Source organism: Saccopteryx bilineata, chromosome 7 (genome assembly GCF_036850765.1).
Source record: "Saccopteryx bilineata isolate mSacBil1 chromosome 7, mSacBil1_pri_phased_curated, whole genome shotgun sequence".
In the NCBI taxonomy this organism is placed as follows: Eukaryota; Metazoa; Chordata; class Mammalia; order Chiroptera; family Emballonuridae; genus Saccopteryx; species Saccopteryx bilineata.
The window spans coordinates 56323121-56350612 of record NC_089496.1 but is presented as its reverse complement, the minus strand read 5'-3'; the positions used below and the strand labels follow the sequence as shown (position 1 = coordinate 56350612).

Genomic DNA, 27492 nt, shown 5'->3' with positions numbered 1-27492 from the left:
AAGGAGCCGGGGCTGCAGATCACTGTGGAGAGAGAACAAGCAGGAGCGGCCGTTTCTCAGGGTTAGACACGCCTTCCCCACAACTTAATTCTTATGTATTCATCCAAGAAGAAGGAAAACAAGTTCACACAAAAACTTATACAGAAATACTCATATATGAGCTGTATTCACAACAGTCAAAACTAGATCCAACCCAAATTCCTAATCTAAGGCCAAAATCAGATTAAAAAAAAAACCACGGAGAAAGAAGATTATGCACCAATATCCCCAATGAACACAGATGCTGACACCCTCAGCACAATATTAGCAAGCTGGATCCAGCAATACATTAAAATGATCACATACCACGAGCAGGTGGAATTTGTTCTGGGGAGGCAAGGTTGCTACAATAGCCACAAATCAATGAATGTGATGCGTCACATAAAGAAAAGGGCCCTGGCCGGTTGGCTCAGCGGTAGAGCGTCGGCCTGGCGTGCGGGGGACCCGGGTTCGATTCCCGGCCAGGGCACATAGGAGAAGCGTCCATTTGCTTCTCCACCCCTCCCTCCTTCCTCTCTGTCTCTCTCTTCCCCTCCCGCAGCCAAGGTTCCATTGGAGCAAAGATGGCCCGGGCGCTGGGGATGGCTCCTTGGCCTCTGCCCCAGGCGCTAGAGTGGCTCTAGTCGCGGCAGAGCGACGCCCCGGAGGGGCAGAGCATCGCCCCCTGGTGGGCAGAGCGTCGCCCCTGGTGGGCGTGCCGGGTGGATCCCGGTCGGGCGCATGCGGGAGTCTGTCTGTCTCTTCCCGTTTCCAGCTTCAGAAAAATACAAAAAAAAAAAAAAGAAAAGGAAGGCTGAAAATCACGAGCATACGGATGAACGCAGAGAAAGCATTTCATAAAATCCGGCACCTGTTCATGATAAGAATTCTCAGCAAAGTGGGAATAGAGGGAACATACCTCAACATGATAAAGGCCATGGATTACAAACCCACATCCAACATCATACTCAGTGGGCAAATCTACAAGTGTATCCTTTACGATTGGGGAAAAGACAGAGATGCCCGCGTTAGCCACTCTTACTCCACAGAGTACTGAGGTCCTGACCACAGCACTCAGAGGAGGAGAAACAAAAGGCATCCAGACGGGAAAGGAAGAAGCAAATCTGTCATTATCTGCAGATGACACGATACTGTAGAGAGAGGACCCTCCAGATTCCACCAAAAAAAGAAAAAGTACTATGACTGCTAAGTGAATTCTTAAAGGAGCAGGATGCAAAATGCATGTGTCCAGAAATAAGTTTACTTTTTATACACCAGCAATGAGCTATTAGGAAGGGAAACTAAGAAAACAATCCCATTTACAACTGCATCAGTATATAAATAAATACGATTCCTAGGAATACATTTCATCAAGAATGTATCAGACCCGTACTTGGAGAATTATAAGACACTGAAGAAAGAGACGAAGAGGATACAAATAAGTGAGAGCGCCCACCATGTGCATGGACAGGAAGAATCCACGTCATCGAAATGACTACTACTCAAAGCAATCTGTACGTTCAACGCCATTCCAGCCCAGATACCAATGATGTGTTTCACAGAGTTAGAACAAATAGTCCAAAAGTATATATGGAACCAAAAAAAAAAAAAAAAACCCAACAAAAAAAACAAAAAACAAAAAAACCCAAATAGCAACAATGACCTTGAGAAACAAGAACAATGTTGAAAAAAATCTCACACACGACCTGATATCAGACGATATACCACAGGGCCACAGTAATCAAAACAGCACGGTGCTGGCATAAAAAGAGACACAAAGGCCAATGAAACACAACAGAGCCCAGAGATCGGCCCATGCCTTTGTAGTTAATCACTGTTTGACAAAGGAGGCAAGAACAAACAGTGGGGTAAAGATGGTCTACTCTAGTCAATAAATGGTGTTAGGAAAAATAAACAGATACCCGCAAAAAATAAATAAAACTAAACCATCTTCTTACACCGTACACAAGAACCACCTCAAAATGGAGGAGAGGCTTAAATGTTAGACTTGAAACCATAAAAACCCTAGAAGAAAACACAGGCAGTAAAATCTCAAACATTTCTCATAGCATTTGTTTTTCTGATGTATGTCCTTGGGCAAGGGAAACAAAAGAATAAACAAATAAGACTACGTAGAATTAAAAAGTTTTTGCACAGTAAAGGAAATCATAAACAAAATAAAAAGACAACACATTGAATGGGAGAACACATTTGCTGATACATCTTATAAGGGTTTAATATCCAAAAGTTATAAGAAACTTCTAAAACTCAACACTGAAAAGAAAACAATCCAATTAAGACATGGGCAAAGGGGCCCTGGTCGGGCAGCTCAGTTGGTTAGGGCATCATCCTGATATGCCAAGGTTGTGGGTTTGATCCCTGGTCAGGGCACATATAAGAATCAACCAGTGAATGTATAGATAAGTTGAACAGTAAACTGATGTTTCTCTGTCTCTCCCCACTTCTTCTCTCTTCAAAAAAAAAAAAAAATTAGTAAAATGAAAACTCTGACTGGTAACTACCGTGTTTCCTCCCGGACCACTGTCGTGAGGCTCCTAGCTCCTCTCTACTGTAACAGGAACACCCAGCCTGACAGCAAGCCAGCTATCTGGCTGTTTGTTTGAATCTTCAGATTCACATAGTTTTTTCAAACACACCACTTCAAGTACATGAAGCAGTGGCAGGTGTTCACTTAGGCATGAGGAAAAGGGGCGGGTTTTCATAAATACAAGCCAGGAAGTCGCAGTGCGTTACATACCACAGCACTCGGGACATTTTGGATGTTTCAGGGTATTGATTCCGTACCCTGGAAAGCAGCGGTTCATCCAGACCATTTGCAGGGTATCTTCTATATAGTATATCTCAGGCAAGGGCCCGGGACGCTTGCCCAGAGCTTCCACTTGTTCAGTAAAAAATCTCTCTATTAGGGTTTTAGCCTAAAACAGAAATACAACATGAGAGAAAAAAAAATATTATTTTCACAAATAAATGTGATTTTAGAATAAAGTTGCTCAGGTATTAGACGTGGGGGAAACCAAACTCTTGGGGGCCTTATGTATCTTGCATTCATAGGAGATGAATAACACATGTAAAAATCAAAAGATATCAACTAACAAACCTCCAACATCTCCAAAGGCACTTCCAAATACAACATAAAGAAACCGTTGGGACATAAACTTAAACTTTTTAGTCCCTTGGGATTTTGAATGATATTCGGATGGGTCTACGAGCAAAATCAAGACAAGCTTTATGAAATGAAACCTACGCTAAGAAGTGTACTCTAACAATGAAACACACTTAAAGAAACGCACTTTAGGAATTTTAAAGAAGAAATCATATCCTGAGGCATCTGCTCCCCTTTCTACAAACAAAAACTGGTTTACAAACAAAAGAAAACGCAGCCCATGATGAGGCTTCTAGTTCTGAGTTCCAGAAACTAAATTTACAAAGATGAGTAAGGTATCTCTGTGATCTACAATTAATCACCATTTTCTGTTGTAATCATTATTCTGGATTGACTCACAAAGTTACCAAGAAGCTTATACTTTTCAGTGACTGAAAAGTTTTACCTGTTGAAGCATAAGGTGTGGTCATGGGTTCAAACTCTCCACAAACCGGTCATTTCTGCTCAATTCTAGCATGTGACCACGACCTGTGCACTCTAATCTCGTCAGAAGCACGGACGGCTGGACTCCTTGCTGCTCTGTGACCACTAAGGGTTATCTGTGACCACTAAGGGTATACCCTCAACTTACTCGTTTCTTCAGATAGCTTACAAATTGTATTCCTTCCAGAAAAGTTCCTATAAATAATTATAAAATGTTTTCCAATACTCTGCATTCAACATGTATATACAACTCTAATTCTTTTTTTTTTTTTTTTAAAACCATTTCTTTTTTTTTTAATTTTATTTTAATTTTATTTATTCATTTTAGAAAGGAGAGAGAGAGGAAGAGAGATAGAGAGGAGAGAGATAGAAAGAGAAGGGGGGAGGAGCAGGAAGCATCAACTCCCATATGTGCCTTGACCAGGCAAGCCCAGGGTTTCAAACCGGCGACCTCAGCATTTCCAGGTCGACACTTTATCCACTGCGCCACCACAGGTCAGGCAACAACTCTAATTCTATTACACAATTGTTACCTGTGCTTTTAATAAATTTAAATGGTTTTCCTGTGCTTTTGATAAATTCTGATGAATTTGTTATTTACTATGTTAATCATAAATTTTGTTTAAGAAAGTGCTTAAGAATTAATTAGACACAAACCTGGTATCTAATGAACTACATTTAATTGCCAAACTACAATTAAAATTTTCAGGAAACACAATCACTTAGCTTCCTAACATCTCATCCAAAATAAAAAATATATATATATCAAGGAAACTAGACCTGAGAAAAACCTGATAGGAATAAAAACAATCCTATAAATCAGATTCTTATTTCTCATTTTTACTGTCACAAGAATAATAAGGACAGATGTTTTATGTGATAATAATGGAAAGGAGGGAAGAAATTGTTTGAACCGTTAATTGAATGGTTTTGAGCATGCTGATGGTTGACATGGGGACAATTATTTGAGCCAAACAAAGCATACAGCTTTAGAAAAGTTTACAATCATGATGACCGAATATACCAAATGTTTAAAAATAATTTTATAAGGTGTTCCTAGTCACTGAAGACTAATTAGAGATGGGGAGATACCACCAGAAACACATGGAGCATGAACAGCATGTTAAGTATCATGTAAAAGAAAGAACTGAACCCACAGGTGGCTGGGACTTAGAGTGCAGCTCTCACCCCAGGCACAGGGGGTGAACGAGCTACTGAGCAGTATGAAGACAGTCAATAAACATTAGAGAGCAGACTTATTACTTAGATGGTAACACAGAAGTCTACTTGATCTATAATTGTGAATTAATTTGGAATAGCAAAGGATGCCAAATCAATGGGAAATCATCTTAATACCATCAGTTATAAAATGCTAAATTTCAAAGTATTTTCATACAAATCTTGGTCAAATTCTTATCATGTATTGTTTTACAAAGTTTTATTATTATTGTTACTATTATTATAATTATTGGCTTCCCTCCATGTGTGTGGGAGGGACTGATTTGGCTACAAATAGCTGAGATATTGACTGTGTATCTCCCCCACTGGCTGTGTTCATTTCTTTTCTCTTTTTTCCAGCCTCACATAACATACCTTAGAGAGCCTTGAAAACTTATCACAGCTGTGGTCTGCACATGGCTTGGGTTTATTTTCAGATTCTAAGCATGAAACTGAGAAAATATATGACACTTTAGCATGGATCTTAGGTACCATAGTGCGATATTTAAATGAGCTTTTGAGACAGAAAATAGATCATTTGCCTTCTCTTTCTCTTCCACTGAAAATGTAAGCAATTTTCCTAATGTGAAAGCACTCTTCTTAGCTAAACACCTAAGCCAAATATTTGGTTTACGTACATCAGAAAAACCTCACAATGGCAGCATACTTAAAAATTAAGCAGCCTTCTTGATTGTTCACGTTTGGCTGTTGAACTTAATAAAAGTTCAATAGCAGAATCATTTTATTAATAGCTTTCCTGACATATATTATACAATGATATGTATATATCAATATGTATGTACTTGTTCAATATTCCACTTCACTCCACCCAGACTATCTAGTGCGTGTGTTTGACTAACTCTAAGTCCCAACAAAGTGACGAGCCACAGCCACCATGCTGGACAGGGGGTGGGGTGGACTGTGGTGGTGGCCATGGCAACTGAACCATACACATCTCCACTGGTGCAGGCATGCCAGGACCCACTCACCCAACACGTAACTACCGGGAGTCAACTCTGTACCAGGGGTTATTCTAGGAGCCTCAGACACAGAAGTGGTCAAATCTGGCAAACCCCATGCCTTTCTGAAAAGCATATTCTAACACAGAAAAAAAAAAAAAAGATAGCAACAAGCAGTCATCAGTCCATAAACATGTTGTATACAAAGGTGGCAAGCACGAGGGTTAAGAAAGAAAAGAGGAAGGAGGGAAGGAAGTGTGGGAATTTTGAAATGGCCACAGGATTACAATTTTAAATTGGGTGATAGTGATGTTCAAGTCAAAACACACACAAAAGAAAAAAAAAAATCGAAGGGGCTGAGTGGCCCATGAGAGGAGCTCCTGTAACTCGCCCGAGTCAGAAACAGGCGTGGAGTGCTGGAGGGACGTCAGGAAGACGAGGGGGGCCGGAGCACCGAAGGCCAAGGGGAGGGGCCGATCACGATGACTCGAGTTACTAAGCGAGGCCACTGCAGAAATCGAACCCAGCATGCATGCCGGTAAGAGACAGGTGCTCTGCTGGCCCAGTTCCCCCCACACACTCGGCAGACCCCGCACAGCACCAGGTGCTCTCTGGCTCGGCCCTGGGGGAGTTCCCGGGTCTGCCAGCACCAGTCACTCCCGAGTTTCTGCCTCCCGTGCTGCCACCTCTTTCCTGAGGCCAGACGGCTGACCTCGTCCTGGAGGAAGCTACCTACCTTTTTTTTTTTTTTAAGGTAAGCTTTTTACAGGATTGAAAAAATGAGAACAATAGGGATGGTGTTAGTTGAAACGATAGAGCAGGAAACGACAAGCTATGTCCTACCTCAGAAAGGCTGGAAAAAAATGACCGAGAAAAAACAAAACAGTCCGAATCAATTGGTCGCAACTCTGGAAAATGGTGAACATTTAAAACAACCAAAGTGAATGCTGAACTGACAAGAGTTGACTTAAACACAGCATTTAAGCAAATCTCTATCAATTCACCGGATAACATCAAGTTGGAGAAAGACGTCAGAGATCACGCACAACAAAGGATACAAGTCTCAGAAAAGCAGTTTAAAAAGTCACAAAACAGTTACACCCACACGAGCAACAAGAACCGAGGCAAAGACGGTGGATGAATATGATTTCAGGAGTATTCTATTTAGAACTTTAAAAATGCACACCTGTCAAAAAAAATTTACAAGGCTTGAAAAGAAAAATGAGAAGAACATGGAACATTCATTAAAAAAAAAAAAAAAGAACAGAAATTGTCACTGAGGAAGCACAGACATCAGACTTACGAGACATAAACTCCAAACCAAGTTTCTTAAATATGTTTAAAAAAGCTGAAGAAAACAATGGACAAAAAGCAGTCAGGAAAAATGATGCCTCAACAAGAAAGATGATATCAATGAAGAGAAAGAGCTCTAAGAAAAGAAACTGAGTAGGAATTCTCTGTGTGGTCATTGCAACCACTAGAGTGAGGAGTTCACTGGAGGTCTTCAATAACATATTCGATCTTGTGGAAGAAAGAATCACTGACCTTGAAGACCAGTCTACTGAAATGATCCCGTCAAAGGAGCAGAGAGAAAACGGGTAAGAAATGAAGAAGGCCTGTGAAACATCAAGTATAACAACACGTGCATGACGGCAGTCACAGGAAAGAGGAAAGATAAGAGACTAAAAAAATACTCAAAAAATGATATCCAAAAATTTCCCAATATGATAAAATGCATGAATCACTATCTTCAAGAAGATCGATGGAATTCAAGCAGGATAAATGCAAAGGAGTCAATACTAAAAACTGTCAGAAATCAAACACAAAGAGATAATATTGAAAGCAGAAAAAAAAAAAAAGTCACCTGCCCCATACTAAGAGTCCATAAGAAGATTAAAAGCAAATTTCTCATCAAAAACAGTGGAGGTCAGAAGGCAGTGAGAAGATACATTTAAAGAATTGAAAGAAAAAACTATAAACCTCCCAAATATTAGGGGGAAAACAATTTTAAAAAAACTATAAGCTAGGCCTGACCAGGCGGTGGCGCAGTGGATAGAGCATCGGACTATAATGCAGAGGACCCAGGTTCGAGACCCCGAGGTCGCCAGCTTGAGCGCGGGCTCATCTGGTTTGAACAAAAGCCCACCAACTTGAATCCAAGGTCGCTGGCTCAAGCAAGGGGTTACTCAGTCTACTGAAGGCCCGTGGTCAAGGCACATATGAGAAAGCAATCAATGAACAACTAAGGTGTTGCAAAGTGCAATGAAAAACTAATGATTGATGCTTCTCATCTCTCTCCGTTCCTGTCTGTCTGTCCCTGTCTATCCCTCTCTCTGACTCTCTGTCTCTGTAAAAAAGGCAACAAAACAAAAACAAAAACAAAAAAACTTATAAGCCAGAAATAGTATATATGGCAAACTATTTTTCAAAAATAAAAAGAAAGCATTTCAAACACAATGGGACACTGGGACAGAATAAAGTAAAAGGACTTCTCCAAAGAGGACATACAAAAGGTGGAAGGACACATAAAAAGATGCTCAACGTTACTAATCACCAGAGGAGTGTAAATTACCACCTCATGTCTGTCAGAATGGCTCTGACCAATGAGTCAACAAACAACAGGTGCTGACGAGGGTGTGGAGAACAGGGAACCCTCCTGCACTGCTGGTGGGAATGCAGACTGGTGCAGCCACTGTGGAAAGCAGTATGGAGTCTCCTCAGAAAACCAGAAATAGAACTGCCTTCTGACCCAGCCATCCCACTTCTGGGAATGTGTCAAAAGAAACCAAAAACACTAATTAGAAAGACTACATGCACCCCTATGTTCACTGCAGCATTATTTGCCATGGCAAAGATTTGGAAGCAGCCCACGTGGCCATCAGTAAAGGAGTGGATAAAACAGCTGTGGCACATTTACACAATGGAATACTACTCAGCCATAAAAAAGAAGGAAATCTAACCTTTTGTGGAAGAGTGGATGGAGAGCATTGTGCTCAGTGAAATAAGCCCATGAAAGAAAGACAGATACCATATGATTTCACTCATATGTGGAATCTAATGGACAAAATGAACTAATAAACAAAACAGAAACTGACCCGTAGGTACAGAGGACAGACTGACAGCTGTCAGAGGGGGAGGGGGCTGGGTAAAGGGATTATGCAAAGAAAAGAAATCCTCATCGACACAGACAACAGTGTGGTGATGACTAGAAAGAGAGGTGGGGGGGGGGGGGGGAGAGGGGGGCGGGGCATAAATGGTGATGGAGGGAGGCTGGACTTGGGGTGGGGAACACACAGCAGGCGCACTGAGGGCATGTTATGGAGCTGTATGCTTGAAGCCTGTATAATTTTATTGACCCAAGTCACCCCCAATACATTCAATTAAAAATGGAAATAAATAAACATAAAAATGAAATTTAAAAAATCAGCTCTGTGTTTCTCAAATCTGTCTCCTTTAAAGAATTGCCTAGACTTACCTGCAAATGTAAAAAACAATTCATTTTGAAAACCAGCTTTCTGCATTTTAACACGATGGCATTCCGACTTCAGAATTGAAACTTCACATGAAAGTTTTAAAACTAGTTTGCCTAAAATCTGTAGAAGTTTAGTCTCAAAAGACACACTGTAGCTACTGTAGCACGGAGCTGCGTGGTAGCGAGCTGTGAACTGGTAATAAAAGCGAGGCTCACTGTACGCTGTGCAATTGGACAGGGAAAAAACACAGAAACAGTTATGTAAGCCATTCAGATATATTGCAACAATTCAAGAGACACCATTAATGGAATAAATGTATCACATATATATATATATTTTTTTAATTAAACAAACTATCTAAAAGTTGCCAAGTGACAAATGTTATTACAGGCACTTTACAAATAATCACGTATTTCAGTCTCCTAACTTCATCGGAGATTGGCATTATTTTTATATCCATCATGGGAAATTTGAAGAAGAGATAGATGGTCACACGCCCACTTTCCTATGCTATCAAAACTAAGATTCTAACCGAGGAACCTGGCCACAGCCTGAATAACCACAGCATTATGCTGCTTCAAGCTCAGGAATAAAACTTCTGTAAATTACATATTCATCTGTGAAGAATCAGTCATAATTATTAACAGCAAGCAAAGACAAAGTAAGTATGTATCTAACAAATCTATAAGGTATTTTATGTTAAGTGAGAGGAGGGGAAATAAGAGAAAGAGACTCTCCCATGCTCCTTGACCGGATTCACCCCGCAAACACCCCCCCCCCCGTCTGGAGCCGCTGTTTCAATCAAACAAGCCACCGGCTGTGGGAGCGGAAGAGAGAGAGAAGGGGGAGAGGGAGGGGAGAGAGAAGAGAGAGAGAAGGGGGAGAGGGAGGAGAGAGAGAAGAGAGAGAGAAGGGGGAGAGGGAGGAGAGAGAGAACAGAGAGAGAAGGGGGAGAGGGAGGGGAGAGAGAAGAGAGAGAGAAGGGGGAGAGGGAGGGGAGAGAGAAGAGAGAGAGAAGGGGGAGAGGGAGGAGAGAGAGAAGAGAGAGAGAAGGGGGAGAGGGAGGGGAGAGAGAAGAGAGAGAGAAGGGGGAGAGGGAGGGGAGGAGAAGCAGATGGTCGCTTCTCCTCCAGGACCAAACCCGGGACATCCATACGCCATGCCGACGCTCAATCCCCTGAGCCAAATGGCCAGGGGGCACATTCATAAAACTTATTGAGGACCATATATCTATAGAAGCTCATAGGTCCAGGGGAACAGAGACTGGTGGTTGCCAGAGGCAGACGGTAGGGAGTAAGATAAAGGGGATCAGAGTTAAAAAAAATTAAAAATTAAAAAATGTATTCTATATCTGCTCCCTTTGGGATGGAAAATATCCCATTAAGATGCTGATACACACAAGATACAGAATAAAAGAAGTATTTTTAAATAACAACAAAAAATAGTATCTAGAAATATATTTTTAAAGAAATTCTGAAAACTCAACAGGAATATATTAAAAAATCCAGTTAGAAAATGGGCAAAAGCTATCCACAGACATTTCACTAAAGAGGACGTACAGGTGGCAAATATGCTTTAAAAATCTGTTCGGCACCTTAGACATTCGGTGTGCGCCTACGAAAACCTTAATGAAACATCACTTCACACCGACCGCAACTGCTAAAATGACAGATACTGACAACGCCAAACGCTGGTGAGGGCACGGGCACACCGCATGACCCCTCGGCCGCCAGCAGGAATGCCAAATGGCACAGCCGTGCTGGAGAGCGGGCTGGAGGTTTCTCGTGAGGCTCGACAGGCAACCGCCACGTGACCCACCGGCGGCTCCTCAGGCCTCCGCCCCCGGGAATGGAGACGTCTGCGCCTGACACCACACCCAGTGCTCACAGCAGCCTGCGGAGGCCGCCCGGGGGCTCCGCGGGGGGCGGGGTGAGTCACAGGACAGACACACAGACAGATGGACGGTGGTCCATCCACACGACGGAAAACAGCTCAGCTAGCAAGGGGAGCGAGAGACACACGCCTGCACAGCTTCGGTGACCTTCCGGGGGTCCAGGCCAACGAGAAGGCCAGCCCTGCAGGACCGCATACCGTGTCCCTGCGTTTCTGTAGCTCCCTGACCCCTCCTCGTCTGTGTGTACGCAGACACCCCCCCCAGGAAGAAGACTGCCTCCCCCCCCAAACTCCTTGCAAAGTCTTTGGCAAACTACAGGCAGGCAGTGACTTCTCTTTAATGAAGAGGGTAAAAAATAGCGAGCTCCCTCTGTTAGAGGGTTAATTATTTGAAAACACCGAGAAACGACAGAAGGCAACAGAGGCGCTCCTTACCGTACACAATGTACTTTAGCTGGAGATTTGTAACGGCGTCCTCCACGGTTGGTCTGTACTCGAGGGAGCACGTGTATATGCCAGTCATGCCCTCCTCGAAGTTCTTGAATACCAGGCTTCCCGTGGACGTTATGTGTGTGGAACTGTTTTCTAATAAAGAGATGAGACGCAGTCATTGGTTTCTTAAATGACCTCAGGTTGAGATCAAATAACAAAACAGTTTCTAAACCGAGTAAAACCATCAAAACCTATCTACAGACTCGTTGAAAAAAGTCGAGGGCACAACCAGTCATCACAGCCAGCGGCTGTTGACCTTAGCGTCCACCGAGTGGGTGGCAAGAGGCTGCCAACTACTCAGAGAGCAGTCTCCAGTCCGCCCGCCTGGAAGCGGACACTGTCACATGGTCACTCACACATACATATGTACCGCTGTGTCCCACATGTGAAACGGAGAAACCGCTGTGCTTACAGCAAAGGGCTGCTGCAGAATTCAATGCTGCGTGGGTGTGAACTGCTTGGAACCGTATCCGGCACATAAACATTCATTAAATCCTGAATAAAAATACTAAAACATATTCTTGAAAAATACACACATTCCTATATATTCACACATCCACATGAATTTGTGTGTGTGCCTTTATATATATTGTAAGTGCACAGAGAAAAACTAGAAAACGCTACTGTAGAAGGTCAGGATTGTGTTTACGTGACAGACAGGTTGGAAAAAAGAAGAATGGAATTTTTTAAATACTTATTAAGAGGTTCAACAGTCTTGGTCATGCATATCTTGAGGTGTGTAACAGGTTCCTATATGTTCATTTTATTGTGTTTTAAAGCTTGCGCACATCTTATATACACGCATATATATTAGATGCTTCATAGTATGGTACAGCTGGAATCATTCAGCTACATAAAATATTAAGGCATACTACAAAACAAACATTTCCCATGAATGTTTGTTCATCAAGCCTTTGTATGAATACATTTCTTCATCCACGATGACAAAACCCACCCGGGTTTTCATCCGCAAGCACTCTCTCAATGTACCACAAAGGGTTAAGAAGGAAAGAAAACAGAGTAAACAGAGCAATGAAGAAAAACTTCCCCAGAAGGTATGCAAAAATGATGCAATGCTCCGCTGAACAGGCCTTGCATATGAAAATCAATTCATCTGAATTTTTAGCAAGGCTGAAAACAACAGAGCAAAGCTAATTTATTCTTTTTTGAAATACACAGCAAAACAAATAAGCTTTTAACAAATGAACAATTAGAATAAAAATAAGATGTGCATTTCCAAATAACAAAGTAAGAAGCTGAATGGAGAAAATCTCTCCACTGAACTGGTCGTAGGAAGAGCCACTGCTGAGTGGAGGTGCCTCTGTGAGAGTCAGATCTCGTTTTCTCAAAGTCTGAAAGATGCAGGGGAGCATTCAGATGGATCTTGGCCCCCCCCCCCCCATGAACACCCAAATGCCAAAGAAGTCTTTCATGAGCACAGCATCAATACTACATGAATACACAGCCACTGTCTAACCGTGCAGTGTCTTTGAAAGCATGGTTTTGACATGAAAATATTCAATGTGCAATTTAGTCTTTTTTTCTTTTTCAAATTTGATGATCACACTTAAGTTAAATGCAAACATCCAGTGTCAGGATTTTGGTCAGGATAAAATAAAAAATAAAAAATGTGACATTGTAGCTACTAGTAAGTTCCACACTGTCGCAGTGCTGGGCTGCATGAAACAAGCGATAATAAGATCACATTTACACTCAGAGTGCTCGGATGTGTTCTCAACAACAGCTAGAATCATATTGGCTCCTTCAGATATGCGTTTCTAACAACATTCTGATGGAGGAAACCAGAAAAACTGTATGAAGTTTTAAAAAAAAAAAGGAAAAGAAACACTTTTTGGAATATAGATGCTTATGCTTAGAGAACTCTCCAAACAGTTCAATCATCTCCTATGCCTGTATCTCAAATTAAGATCTGAGAAAAGAGGTCCCACCCTCTACATTGTTATATTATAGCTCTAAACGGAAATCACAGGAAAAAGAAGTGAGGAAATAGATACATGTTCTCAGTGCAGCTCAGATACATCATTTCACTGGGACAACGGAACCGGAAGCCCACCTGAAATAATCTTCCCTCTCGGCCCGTGCCACTGGAACGAGGGGTCGATCAGCTCGGAATTGCGCAGTCGCTGGGTCACACATAGTAAGTGTGGACTCCTCCGGTGGAGCATGACATACACTTTCACTGAAATACAGCAGGAAGATGTTCCAATAGTAGTCTATGTGCTCTCATTTTTGCAGTTTGGATTACATGCTTTCCTAAGTTTTGTTTGGATTACTACCATTACTTAGTAAGACCCAAATTTCATTACATACCAGATAACTAACATTAAAAATGTACACATATGTTATTTGTGAGTGTGTGTGTGTGTATTGCAATCTGAGTATAATGCATTGGTCTCTTGTTAAGAGTCCACATATGCTAATTTATTTTATTCTCAGAATATTCTTTTAATCACAAAGTATTAAGTTTGTCTCTCACACATATCACTGCACCTCTTCTCATAGGCTCTGCCCCATCCACAGTAAGCTGCTCTGACCTCCCTAGGGCAGCACGCCTAACTGCGGCTGTGTGCTTTGGCTCGTGTAACTACATGCCTCCTCATTTTTGGAAGCCCAGCACAAGGAGCTTCTTAAATATTAACAATTCGTATTCATTTCCATACACAACATAGGCAAAGTGAACATCTAGGACAAAACGCAAGACCAATTTGCCATCTGGTCGAAGACATATGCAGCAGAGATAACCAATCGTGGGTTTATAACTGGGATATAAACAATATAAAGTATAACCCTTGAAAACAGCAAGAACATGATGTGTAGAGGCAACTTACATTTCTGCTTAGCTAATCTGAGGAACGCGGGTAACATCTCATGCTGATGAGGATCTGGGTAAGCACCACTGATGGGAATGTAAACTGATGCAGTGTTTTGAGGAGGAATTTTAGTGAGATTGAGATTGCTTAGGCCAGGGGTCCCCAAACTTTTTACACAGGGGGCCAGTTCACTGTCCCTCAGACCATTCAAGGGCCAGACTATAAAAAAATCTATGAATAAATCCCTATGCACACTGCACATATCTTATTTTAAAGTAAAAAAACAAAATGAGAACAAATACAATATTTAAAATAAAGAACAAGTAAATTTAAATCAACAAACTGACCAGTATTTCAATGGGAACTATGCTCCCCTCACTGACCACCAATGAAAGAGGTGCCCCTTCCGGAAGTGTGGTGGGGGCCGGATAAATGGCCTCAGGGGGCCGTATGCGGCCCGCGGGCCGTAGTTTGGGGACCCCTGGTAGGCCCTGGGTGATGAACTTCCACTCCTGCATATGAGACACCCAGAAAACTTTTGAACAGGTACAAAAGTAAATATCCAATATGATATTCATCACAGAGACACCGCAGGAATGGAATGCATTAAAAATTAAAAACACAACAAGGATGTAAATAAAGGTCTACTGAATCAATAGATACATGAGTGAGTGCAAATAAAAGACCACCTGTACAGCAAAGAATAAGTAATATGTGAATTGAAACAATGCTAATTACTTCCTTAAAAATGACTGAAACTCTATTAATACCTGGGCGATGTGGTGATCCCACTATTTTCAGAGAATCTTGGGTCAAGCGGAAACCTCTTGGTGATCGAATCAAATATCCAACTATCAGAAATAACAACAACAAAAAGAACTGAGTAACAATCTGCCCGATGAGAAATTCCAAGATACTCAAGTAGTATACAGTAGCGTACTAAATTCGATCTAGGCTGAAGGGGCCAGCCATAAGTCAATGTCCTCTGACACCTGGTATCTCGGTTCCAACCCTGCCCCCCTTATATGATCCAGTGAAATTGATCTAGCCACTGCTCCCCCTATTATATACATCTTGCCTTCAGCTTTCTCTACATCCATGTAGAACGCTCTCTTCATCTGTAAAAGTCCAAACCTGGCATTCTTCACGATCCAGATCACACGTCTCCTCCTCCTTCAAACCTTCAGTCTGTCCGTATCTTTTCTAACCGTACACAGGGCATCCCCAGTTCCAACACCCACTCTACAATGTATCAATATTATGGTTCCTTGTGCACATATAGAATTTTCCTTATTAGATTCAAAGCTCCGTTGCTAGTAGAGTCAGTGTTCATGCCACCTTATCAAGTATCAGTACCAAGCACTGTATCTTGCACATACTAAAAATTAAATAATGGCTGTTAAACAGAACAGAGTCCTGACATTCTCCAGTCACCCTTGAACGAGCAAACTAGAGGGGCGGTTAAGTGCGTGCACAACAGTGGCGGGAGGGGCGGCCCAGAAATGCCACAAGGCTTTTCATTAGACCTGAGTTTCCCCGTCCACTGCCACTGTTTTGTCTGAGAAAAGTCCCTTGAGGACTTTCAGTTTTCTCATCTGCACCGGGAGACGCGGCTCCGTCCAGGTTGACAGGGCTGCCGCAGGCACCGAATGGAGCACAGCATACACTGTAACAGGCTACCTTCACATCCGTCTTCCCTGCCCCTGGTGCACAGGGTAAGTGCGCCTGCTAATTGCAGTTCCTGTGCCCTCCGGGGGCTCTTCCTGTTGGATTAAAACACACACACACACACACACACACAGCCCGTCAGCATGCACCTGCCCCTAAGAGTGGCTCTTCCCTGGTCACCTTAGGAGCAGGACCCCCCAGTCCTGACATCTAGACTTGTCACCTGCATGTCCTTCCTTCCTCCTCCCTGTCCCTGGTCTCCCGCCACCGCCCTCCTGTGTTTCTATTCTGGGGACGCCTTCTCTTCGCATTCCCCTTATTTGAACCACCTTTTGAGCATTTGGGACACATCACTTGCATGTCTTTCATGATTCCATTCTTTGGGGAGATTTTTATTTTATTGAAGCCTAAAAAAAAAAAACCACTTCTTTTTTTGAACACCACATAACCCAGCCAAAACCTTTCTAGTTCCACGACCACGGGGCAAGAGAACTCTCCCTTCCGAGTTCACCACTGGGACGGCCCTGGGAACGGGCTTTGGGGGGACAGCGTGTGGGTTCGGGGGTGGGGGGCTGCCCAGGAAGAAACACGTGGCGGCCGCGAAACGTCCATACTCCACGCCACGCCTCCCGCGCAGGGACAGCGGCCACCAGCAGGTGGCGCTGCAGGACCGCGAACAGCCCCACGCAGGGCCGCCGGCTCGCAACGGAACAAAGCTGAGCTCGACTCCGCAGGCGCAGGCCGCGCAGGCCGCGCAGGCGCAGCACGCGCGGCCCTCGCGGAAGGATCCGGGCGTTTGGGGGCAGCCAACTGAACCGGAAGTCGTGGCTGCGGGAGCCATGACGGTAGTTCCGGTGTGCACGTTATTCCCTTCCCCGTCCTGTGCTACCCGGGTCATGCGGGTTCCTCCCCAGGGCTCCGGCCAGGTGTCCGGGAGGGCGGTGCTTCTGGACAGCGGCGGAGCACGTGACGCGAAAGCCCTGCTCCGGAGCCACGCCCAGGCCGAGCCGCGGGCGGCGCGGACGCCTCACCTGCCGGGGGCGTCCGCACTACGAAGGCGGAGAGCAGGAGAAGGGCCGTGGCCCTGGAGAGCGGGAAGCCCGCGGCTCGGACCCGCCGCCTGCCCCGCCACGCCCGGACCGGGGCCGAGGCCTCCATCCACACGCCGCCGCCTCCGCCGCCCGCCACCTGCCAACTGCTGTCCGCCGGCGAACAAGGTCGTTAGCCGGCGCGCGACCACTCGCTCACCGGAAGTTGGCGGGCGGCGGACCGGCATGGCTGCCGGAAGGACGGACCTCCACTTCCGCCAAGGCAGGGGCGGGGCCAGGCCAACATGGCGGCGGGGACCACGGACCCCCCACGAGGCTGCCGTAGGAGGGCGGTGCCACCTGCCCTGCTGGACGCGCCTGGGCCTGCGGGACCACGGCCCCGCGCAGGGAGTCCTGGGGGGTGCCGGCGGCCTGTCCAAGGGTCTGCAGCTGAGCGAACAGCTTTGCGTGCGCGCCCCGGGCAGAGGGAAGGCTGTCCCATTGGGTGTCCGGTGGTCTGAGTCTACCCATTGGATGCCCGGTGGCCTGAGGCTGCCCACTAGCTGGCAGGTGGACTAGACGACAGGCAGTGAGCGCTGAGAGTCAGTGCACGACAGCCCTCGAAGCAGCGTCCTCATGGTGGCCGCTGGTCCTCTACGGACGTCAGGGTCTCCCCTGGGAGGCCCGCGCACCGTCCACACCTGGGGGGACACCTGGGAGGGGATGCAGGGCGGTCTCCAGCCCCAGGAGGAAGCCCCGTGTGGTCCATCGACGTTTTGTGCAGCACACGGTCTGGAAGCTCGACTTTTATCCCCTAAGTTCAGAAAAATGCATAGAGCCACCTGGGCCTTGGCACCCAGGACGTGTGACACGAGCCATCACGCCAGCTCTCCTGCACCTGCGAGGGTCTCTCCCTAAGGGGAGCAGAGCTGCGGTCCAAACACGGCTGATCCCGTCGGTGCAGGGACATGGAAGAGTGAACTTCCCAGCCACGGACTCCACCGTGCCTAAGGACAGCGTGCCCCGTCCACCTCTCATGAAAAGAAAGGAGGGACCCGATGTGTTCTGAGTCTGGCCGTTGCTAAGCAACAAGGGCTCTGTTTTGTTTCGTTCCATTTTGGTCTGTTATACTGCCGTTAAACGTTCTGTTCTCAGGTCGAGGAAAAAAAAACACTGCCCTTTAAAAGGGGAAAAAGAAAAGAAAAGAAAAAAGCCTACTGGGTCGACACTTAGAAAGCCAAGTTAATAATATGACAACCAAGTCTCAACCTCTGGCAGTGTAAGTTCTGTGGTTAAAGAGAAAGGAGTCAGCCATCAGAACCAGTTTTCAGTCGGCGGAAAGTGTCAAGAGAAAGGCTGTGGAGATGCGCTCCCAGCACCCACCTGGAAGGCTAAGTATCTCCCAGCGGTTCCTGCTGTCAGGAGCAAAGGCTGTTGAGAATGTCGATTACCCACACTATGGCCATCTCTTAAGGAAGATGAACATGCCTTTTGTGAAAGGCGTCGAGGACAGACACGAGTGTGGCAGAATTGAAAAGAAATGCAACCCCAGTTTCCTTAAATTTCACCCTTATCCCCCCTCAGCCCTGCCAGACTACCATTTACACTACCCTTACCCCCCACCCTACAGGCCAGATTATCCACTGTCGCCCCTTCGTGATGAGGTCTCCTTAGGCGACCCATGTTCAGGGTTTTTGAGCCCTGGTGGAGATGCTGACTTAAATCCGGGCAAAGGCAGAACCATACCAAGCCTGGTGGATTTTAGCGATGTGAAACCCCAACACCGAATTCCCAGGGCAGACATGGGATTTCAGACAACACAGAAAAGGAAAACTATTTTATTAGAGGAACTGAAACAGGACAGGAGATGGAATTCCAGGGAAATACCAGACATTTGCATCAGAGCAAGACTCGGAGGTAAACACAGGGAGATTGGCTTTATAATTTTTAAACATTGAGACAAGGGAGGCCCTGGCTGGTTGGCTCAGTGGTAGAGCATCAGCCTAGTGTGTAGCAGTCCTGGGTTCGATTCCTGGCCAGGGCACACAGGAGAAGCGCCCATCTGCTCCACCCCTCCCCCTCCCCTTCCTCTCTGTCTCTTCCCCTCCCGCAGCCAAGGCTCCATTGGAGCAAAGTTGGCCCGTGCGCTGAGGATGGCTCTGTGGCCTCTTCCTCAGGCGCTAGAATGGCTCTGGTTGCAACAGAGCAGCACCCCAGATGGGCAGAGCATCGCCCCCTGGTGCGCATGCCGGGTGGATCCCAGTAGGGTGCATACAGGAGTCTGTCTGACTGCCTCCCCGTTTCCAACTTCAGAAAAATACAAAAAAAAAAAAAAGTGCATTCATTAGTATGTGACCAATGCAATCTCAGCTAATTTATTCTAGGCATATAGATAACCTAATATTACCACAAGACAAATTATTTTGACTTTTATCATTGTGTAGCATGCCTTCTTATCTCAGAAAAAGATAAAAAGAATCTGATGGTTATTGAGAGTTAGGTTACAAGGACTTTGAAACAAAAAGGAAAGTAGTTGAAAGTAAATTTGGGCGTCTAGTAAGATCAGGAGCTAAGGAGAATCAACCCCTGCAGAATAGCTCCACGCAGGCCAGGAGGTACAGCTGAGGGTCCCTGCTGGTCGCTGGACCCTACGATTTCCCGTAGGCACTCCCTGTCAGTGTCACAGGCCCGGCCCACAAGGGCTGAGACACCTGTCCAAAGGAAAGACGTGGGAAATGTTTCTGGGAGTGCGTCTGGCAGAGAAGGAGTGGAGAGAGAGCCCCGTCTCTGAGCGACAGGTGGGAAGGACGAGGCCGTGTGCTGCGTCAGGAGGTGCTGAGACTCCTCCAGCACTGGAGGCAGCAGCCGCCTCACTCTGATCTTCAGCACCCGCTGCAGACAGAAGGCCTAAGCCGCAGTGTGGGAGGGACAGTGACACCAGCACCCGTGCGGTGGCGGGGAGGCATGGCTCCTGCCCTGTGTGGAGAGCAGCCATGGACAACCGAGACCAGAAAGGGGGGAAGACGAAAGGCCCAGGTTAGCGAAAATGAGTGACCCCATAATAGCATACTTCCCAGCCCAACCTTTCGGGTACCCACTTCTGAACCCAAAAGAGCAATTTGGAGAGATGTAAGCGTAGGCTGAGATTGTTTTTAATGCACACTGCAGTGCAGGCTTAGCAGGGGGCTTGGGGAGGTTCCTTGGTTTGGAATGTTCATTTGAAGACTACAAATAAGGCTCAGTGACCTACTTTTGAGAAATAATTCATGATCCATTGGAAATGGGACCTTTGGAAAAACGGTGTTACTAAGAATCAAATGCACTCTTATCTACAGATGATTAATATTATTCAAGGTACAAAAAATGTTTTAAGTATTTGCACTGAGGGGACTATTGGTAAGTTCAGGTCCACCTCTACAGCACACCTCATTGATGCGGAACCAGTGACTTCTTTTCTAACCTGTCACCAGAGGAGTTGCGCTCAACCCTCTGCTAATGTTTCAGTGAGTAGCAGTACCCATTGTCTCAGGTACTTCCTTAAAGGAACTGAACTCACTTTCCATAGGAGTCCCATCTTCGGCAAGCTTGCCACTCGACTCATAAGCAGAAAACTCCAGCCTAGTGTCGGGCTGTTTTTGTAAGTTTTTTCAACAAATTGTAAAAACTGTATTTCAACAAATTACAAATTGAAGAAAGAGTTTACTAAAGCTAGTTTCCAGCTAAAATATAGTTAACGAGAGTTGTGCCAACAATTCAGAACCAAGAATAGAACTAATTGGGCCTCTGAACTGCACTACCTGGGTAAGTCCTGCAGAATGCAGAGGACAGGCTCCAGGGTCAGACTGTCCAGGCTCTACTCCAGGCAAAGAAACTTACTTTCACTGTGACCTTGGACTATTGCTGATCTCATTATGCCTGTGTATCCTTATTTGTAAAATAAATTCACATGCTATGTAATACTTCATGGGATTATAGTGAGGGCCGTTTAGTGTAGATCGTAGAAATATCTGATGAAGGAAAGAACCGATAAGTGCTAGATATAACAAAGTTAAGCAAAGTCTAGAATTTTCGGTCCTTTTATTCTGAAATTGACAATAATAGTTCTTTTCTCGTAAAGTTGTAAGAAATAATGACTTAAAATATAAAATACTTAGGGAAATTTCTAGATCATCATAAAGCATTCAATTAATAGTATTTGTTGTTGTGAGCTGATAACATTTTCAAATATTAAAATCAGGAGCTCAGGAATGGGTTTCAATATAATTTGTCCTGTGCTTTCATTGACTCGGTAGATCCTGGAAATAGTCATTAATTATAAATAGGTACTTTCAGTTTTTAGCAACCCTAAATACATATTATTTCTAATACATTCTGATAAGGAACTTCATCTCAGAATTAACCATATCACATGGTTTTCAGTGGGCTTTGATAAATATCAAAGCCAAATCATAAAAGATTGGATTGCTGACTTCTTGCCCAATTCCAGCCTTGTCTAGACATTGAGCTGGGCGCACTGATTCCTTTTTAGTTCACAGTTGGCTTTCTCTCTCATGCACCAGTCAAGTATTCTAACTTACCCTGCTGATGTTCAAACACTCCATTGGTTGGTCTCTTCACCTCTCCTTGCAGAAGATGACACAGCCGTCCTTATCCCAGAGAAAATAGAAGTTGCCTTTTGCAACCTTCACGATTGAACTGTCTTCAGCCTCTTAACATCAGTATTTGTAACTCTTTGTCTTGCTTCCTTTTTTAAACCATCATCTTAGCTTGAGCTGCTACAACAATGTACCATAGACTGTGTGGCTTAAGCAAGAGACCTGTTTCTCGCAGTTCAGATGGGTGGGAAGTCCAAAATCAAGGTGGAAGCTGATTTAGTTCCTGTTGAGACCCCTCCTTCTGGCGTTCTGAAGGCTAACCTTAGGTTTTCCCACATGGCACAGAGAGAGAGAGCGCTCTGGTCTCCCTCCTCTTAGAAAGACACGAATCCTATTATGGGAGTCCCACCCTCATGTCCTCATCTAAACCTAGTTACCTTCCAAGGGACCAATCTCCAGATAACATCACATTTTGGGTAAACACTTCAACATATGAATTTTGGGGGTGCAAAAACATTCACTCTTTAACACCTATTTTAACCATTTGTAAGTGTGTGTAGTTCATTTGGTATTAAATGCAGCATTGTGCAGGTATTACCACAATCCAGCTGTTGATCTTTTTTCATCTTACAAAAATAGAAGGAACTCTCTTTTTCCTTAAGAGAATGATGCTGCTATTCCTTTTGTAAAATACATTGATTGATTGATTGGTTTGAGGCTCTGTACCCATAAAACCCCAAATTCCTAGTGCTCCCCTCCTCCAGCCCCTGGAAACCAGAGTTTTGCTTTCTGTCTCAATGAATTTGACTGCTCTAGACACCTCATCCGAGTAAAATCATGTGGTTGTTTGTCTTCCTGTGACTGGGGCACTTCACTTAGCAAAATGTCATCACGGACTACAATGTCCCTGTCTTAGCATGCGTCAGAATTTCTCTTCCTTTTTAAAGCTAAATAATTTTCCATTTTAGGTACATGTATATTTTATCCATCCATCTCTCCGTGGACGTGAGGTTGCCGCACCTTCTGGCTACTGTGAATAATGCTGCTCTGAACACACCTGTCTGTACAAATATCTCTCCGAGTCCCAGCTTTGAATTCTTTAAATACGTGCCCAGAAGTGGAGTTGTTCAGTCCCATGGTAATTAACTTTGTGTTTAATTTTTTTTGAGGAGCCACCACCCTGTTTCTCACTGCAGCTGCGGAACCTGATAATCTTCCCAGCAGTGACAAGCTTATTGCTTGCATTCAGGGAATCAAACCGGCTTGGTCCCCGTGTACAATCTCTGGGTGTGCTGTTCAGTTCTTCCTCTGGTACTTGGTAGAGGGTTTTGGCGTCGGTGTTTATTAGGCAGAAGACCCGGCTTTTGTATCGGTGTAATGTTGGCCTCAAAGAGTTAAGTTTGGCAGTGTTCCCTCTTTGTTAAATTGTTTAGACAAACCTGAGGAGAATCGATGCTAATTCTTTCAGTGTTTTATAGAATCAACACAGGAGCCATCCGGGCCTGAGCTTCTCTGTCGGTAGGTTTTTGATTACTGAGTCTATCTCAGCAATTACAGGTCTGCTCACATTTTCTGTTTCTTCATGACTCAGTCTGGTAGGTTGCGTGAGCATAGTAATTTGTCTCTTTCATCAAGGTTGTATAATTTGTTGGGGTACCATTGTTCATCGTAATTTCTTACAATTATGTTTATTTTTATAAAATTGGTTGTAATGTTTCCTCTCCCCCTTTGTGATTTTACTTATTTGAATCTTCTTTTTCTCTGAGTCAATCAAGCTAATTGTCAATTTTGTTGATTGTTTTAAAGAACCAACTCCTGCTTCCATTGATTTTTTTCTATTTTTCTGTTCTCTGTTTTGGATCTGTGCTCTAATCGTTATTATTTCATTCCTTCTGCTAACACTGGTTTAAGTTTGTGGTTTTTCTAGCTCCTTAAGATGTAGATTTAGATTGTTGATCCCAGACCTTTCTTCTTCAACGTAAGGATTTATACCTATGAATTTCTCTCTTGCTGCTACTTTTGCTGAGTCCTGTGACTTCTATTATGCTGTATGTTTTTGTTTTCAATTGTCTCAAGATAACTTCTAATTTCCCAATAATGAGTAATAAATAACCCGTAATTCTACACTGTTGTAAATCGTCCTATTAGCCCTAATGTAAATTTCAGAGCTATTCCAGTCCCATTCATGAGAAAAATGGTTGCATTGAACAATCCATTAACAGCACCCATTTTAGCTTTCCATTAGGAAGTAGTTTTGGTGAAAGATGGATTTCTTGCAGTTTAACTGAAAGCACATCCATGCTCATTTGCAGGTTGGACAAGCCCGGCGAAAGTCACTCCTTCACAACCTCGTCACGAAGGATGCTCAGTAAATCACACCTACACGTTTGACGAGGAGGCATCGTGCACAGTAAGATTTTCTTACCGGATGGTGGAATGCAATATTTGCAGTTCACTTATTTCGTTGTCTGTGGTTTTGATATCTTGAGCCTTGTAGAAAGAGCTACCATTTATAAGATACCTCTTATGTGCCAGGAACTGTGCAGAACTTCACAGTCATTGTGTGTTTTACACACTCTTGTGCAGTCCCCACAGCAGTGCCTGGGGGATGACCGAGTCGTAGAGGCTGGTGTGCCCAATCTGGACCCCCTCACTGGCAAGAGGACCCTCCTCTGGCTGCAGGGTGTGAGAGCTGCACATGGTGGACAGCCCCCAGCTTGGAGGACTGGAAATCCCAGGTTTAAGAAGCACAACAAGTCTTAAAACAGATGAACAAAAATATATTCTCTCTTGAGCAAATTATACTGAATTTTTCCAAACAGAATTTTGAAACTGTAGAAAAACTGAGACAAATATCTTAACTATAGCCAGAGGGGTGGGGGTGGAGGACATGGGATTCCTGCAAACAATGCAGTGCAGGGTCAAATGCAGTGCAGGGTCAGTGCAGTGATGCAGTTCAGAGTTGGTGCAACGATGCAGTACAGGGTCAGTGCAGCAATGCAGTTCAGGGTCGGTGCAACGATGCAGTGCAGGGTCAGTGCAATGATGCAGTCCAGGGTCGGTGCAGCAATGCAGTGCAGGGTTGGTGCAGCAATGCAGTGCAGGGTCAGTGCAACAATATAGTGCAGAGTCGGTGCAGTAATGCAGTTCAGAGTTGGTGCAATGATGCAGTGCAGGGTCAGTGCAGCAATGCAGTGCAGGGTCAGTGCGGTGATGAAGTTCAGAGTCAGTGCAGTGATGCAGTGCAGGGTCAGTGCAGCAATGCAGTGCAGGGTCAGTGCGGTGATGAAGTTCAGAGTCAGTGCAGTGATGCAGTGCAGGGTCGGTGCAGCAATGCAGTGCAGGGTCAGTGCGGTGATGCAGTTCAGAGTCAGTGCAATGATGCAGTGCAGGGTCGGTGCAGCAATGCAGTGCAGGGTCAGTGCAGCAATGCAGTTCAGGGTCGGTGCGACAATGCAGTCCAGGATCGATGCAGGGCGAGTCTGGAGTTGGTACAACAATGCATTCGGGGTTGATGAGATCTACTTGTTATTAAATAATCATTACCATTAAGCTAGACTTATAAACCCATCCAGAACATCATTCCAACATGAAGATGAATTAACAACAGAACCAGAAGTAGTTCCCATTCTTGAAAGAATCACCGAAAATTGAACTTGAGTGAAAAGAGAATAAAACTCAAAACAAAGGACTAGCTGAGCAAAAGTAGGCCTAGGATTAGTCAAGTATTGTGGGAATCTAAATAAACAACAGCCATTAAAGGTAGTGGTAACAATGACTTACTAACTAAATAACTGATAAAAATAAAGGATAGGAAGAGGGCAATATTTCAGAAGTAACATTTTTGTGTTAGACTAGACAGAGACTTTTTTATATGTTATAATTTCAGGGAACTAAACGCGATCTGCCAAGATTTAAAATTTAAGAGCTTTCTTACAAAAATCTGACTTTCTGCTGCCTTGAATATATATTTTGTGAATTTAACTGAATTGTTAGGAGAACATACACAAAATGTAAATTTCCAAGACAATAGAGAGAAACAGGGAAGCATATACTTGTTGATTCAGAAGGTGCTGTAAAGGAAGAAAAATGAAGACAGAGAAAAAAGCATGGTGAACAGATAACATCATCAGTCCCACTCGTGTCTGATTCCTCGTGTTACTTGTGCTTCTAGGATGGTGGAGAACCACTTTTACAACCAAACAAGAAATCCAGTGCAAAGGACTCATTCTACAAGTCCTGTACACAAAAGTAAGAGTTTTTCCAAACAGAATTTTGATTTAATAAATTAATTCATCTACCTTTAATGATATAACCCCCTTTGTGTCTACATTGTCCTGAATCCTCTGAGAAAGTCAGAGACCACCAGGTGCGGGTGTTTCGTTACTTAGGTTGATTGAGAAAATAAACAGGTCAGGGAAGAACCTTGAGGAAACGTATGTTTAGTAGAAGAGTAACACCAACCGGAAAGGAGATGCTCAGGGGGCGGCGCAGCGTGCAGCGTCCTGGGAAACGAGCGAGAGCGTGAGGAGAGCTCACCCCTCCGTCAGGAGAACCAGGGGGCCTGCTGTGTGTCTGTGTGCCGGGCCGGGAGCCACAGCAAGTAGAACAGAGCCCCCTCAGACGCTCTGGTTCTGAGAGGAGGTGGACAAGAGGCAGTCAACACGCTAAGTAAGGAGCTCGCACCTAGAAGGAGGTGAGTCTGTGAGAAATAAATGAAAGAGGTGCTATCACCTAGGCCAGAGAGAACAGTGGCGTAGGGACGCTGGCAGAGTAAGCAGGGGTGGGGCTTCAGGACGTACTTTGAAAGAAGAGCCAGCCCAACTCCCAGGCTGCAGAGGATGAGTCTGCAGAGGGGCAGCCGGGAGGACTCCCAGGCTGGAGAGGATGAGTCTGCAGAGGGGCAGCCGGGAGGACTCCCAGAGGGGCAGCCGGGAGGACTCCCAGGCTGGAGAGGATGAGTCTGCAGAGGGGCAGCCGGGAGGACTCCCAGGCTGGAGAGGATGAGTCTGTAGAGGAGCAACCAGGAGGACTCCCAGGCTGGAGAGGATGAGTCTGCAGAGGGAGGGGCAGCCGGGAGGACTCCCAGGCTGGAGAGGATGAGTCTGCAGAGGGAGGGGCAGCCGGGAGGACTCCCAGGCTGGAGAGGATGAGTCTGCAGAGGGGCAGGCGGGAGGACTCCCAGGCTGGAGAGGATGAGTCTGCAGAGGGGCAGGCGGGAGGACTCCCAGGCTGGAGAGGATGAGTCTGCAGAGGGGCAGCCGGGAGGACTCCCAGGCTGGAGAGGATGAGTCTGCAGAGGGAGGGGCAGCCGGGAGGACTCCCAGGCTGGAGAGGATGAGTCTGCAGAGGGGCAGCCGGGAGGACTCCCAGCCTGGAGAGGATGAGTCTGCAGAGGGAGGGGTAGCCGGGAGGACTCCCAGGCTGGAGAGGATGATCTGCAGAGGGAGAAGCCGGGAGGACTCCCAGGCCGGGGCTGTGCCGGGACAGTGAGCACGCCTCACTGGACCCCATGGAGGCAGGGGCGGCGGGATCGGGGGGCTAGGGGAGGTCAGACATCAGTCCTGAACACACTGAACATGGAGATGTTCGAGGGCGTCCAGTGTCCATGTTGGTCAGACAGTGGGGTGCATTGATCTGGAGTTTGAGGAGATGTCCGCCCTAGAGAAATGTTTGTGTGTGTCCTGGTGTGTCTTTGGGTGTGTAAAGC

At 45.1% G+C, this 27492-nt stretch overlaps 2 protein-coding genes across 4 annotated transcripts in view; one reads left to right on the top strand and one right to left on the bottom strand.

Moving 5' to 3' along the window:
• The window catches only part of ZPBP (zona pellucida binding protein), a 17592-nt gene extending 165 nt beyond the window's left edge, over nucleotides 1-17427 (bottom strand). Inside the window, exons 1-8 of one of the 3 annotated variants that reach the window (XM_066239111.1) lie at nucleotides 17191-17427; nucleotides 15262-15342; nucleotides 13735-13860; nucleotides 11604-11753; nucleotides 9278-9496; nucleotides 5219-5295; nucleotides 2777-2954; nucleotides 1-22 (exon numbers count right to left, since the gene is read on the bottom strand). The exon at nucleotides 1-22 is cut by the window's left edge and continues 165 nt beyond it. In XM_066239111.1, coding sequence (XP_066095208.1) covers nucleotides 1-22; nucleotides 2777-2954; nucleotides 5219-5295; nucleotides 9278-9496; nucleotides 11604-11753; nucleotides 13735-13860; nucleotides 15262-15342; nucleotides 17191-17317 — 980 coding nt within the window. In that variant the 5' untranslated portion in view covers nucleotides 17318-17427. Of the gene's footprint in view, nucleotides 23-2104; nucleotides 2490-2776; nucleotides 2955-5218; nucleotides 5296-9277; nucleotides 9497-11603; nucleotides 11754-13734; nucleotides 13861-15261; nucleotides 15343-17190 lie in introns of those variants that run through there. The other 2 variants (XM_066239110.1, XM_066239112.1) reach the window with 2 other exon arrangements.
• A 6-nt stretch (nucleotides 17428-17433) lies between these two features.
• The window catches only part of SPMIP7 (sperm microtubule inner protein 7), a 32467-nt gene continuing 22408 nt past the window's right edge, over nucleotides 17434-27492 (top strand). Inside the window, exons 1-4 of the mRNA XM_066240375.1 lie at nucleotides 17434-17655; nucleotides 18486-19104; nucleotides 24095-24192; nucleotides 25957-26033. Of these exons, the coding sequence (XP_066096472.1) occupies nucleotides 17434-17655; nucleotides 18486-19104; nucleotides 24095-24192; nucleotides 25957-26033 (1016 nt within the window). The remainder of the gene's footprint in view (nucleotides 17656-18485; nucleotides 19105-24094; nucleotides 24193-25956; nucleotides 26034-27492) is intronic.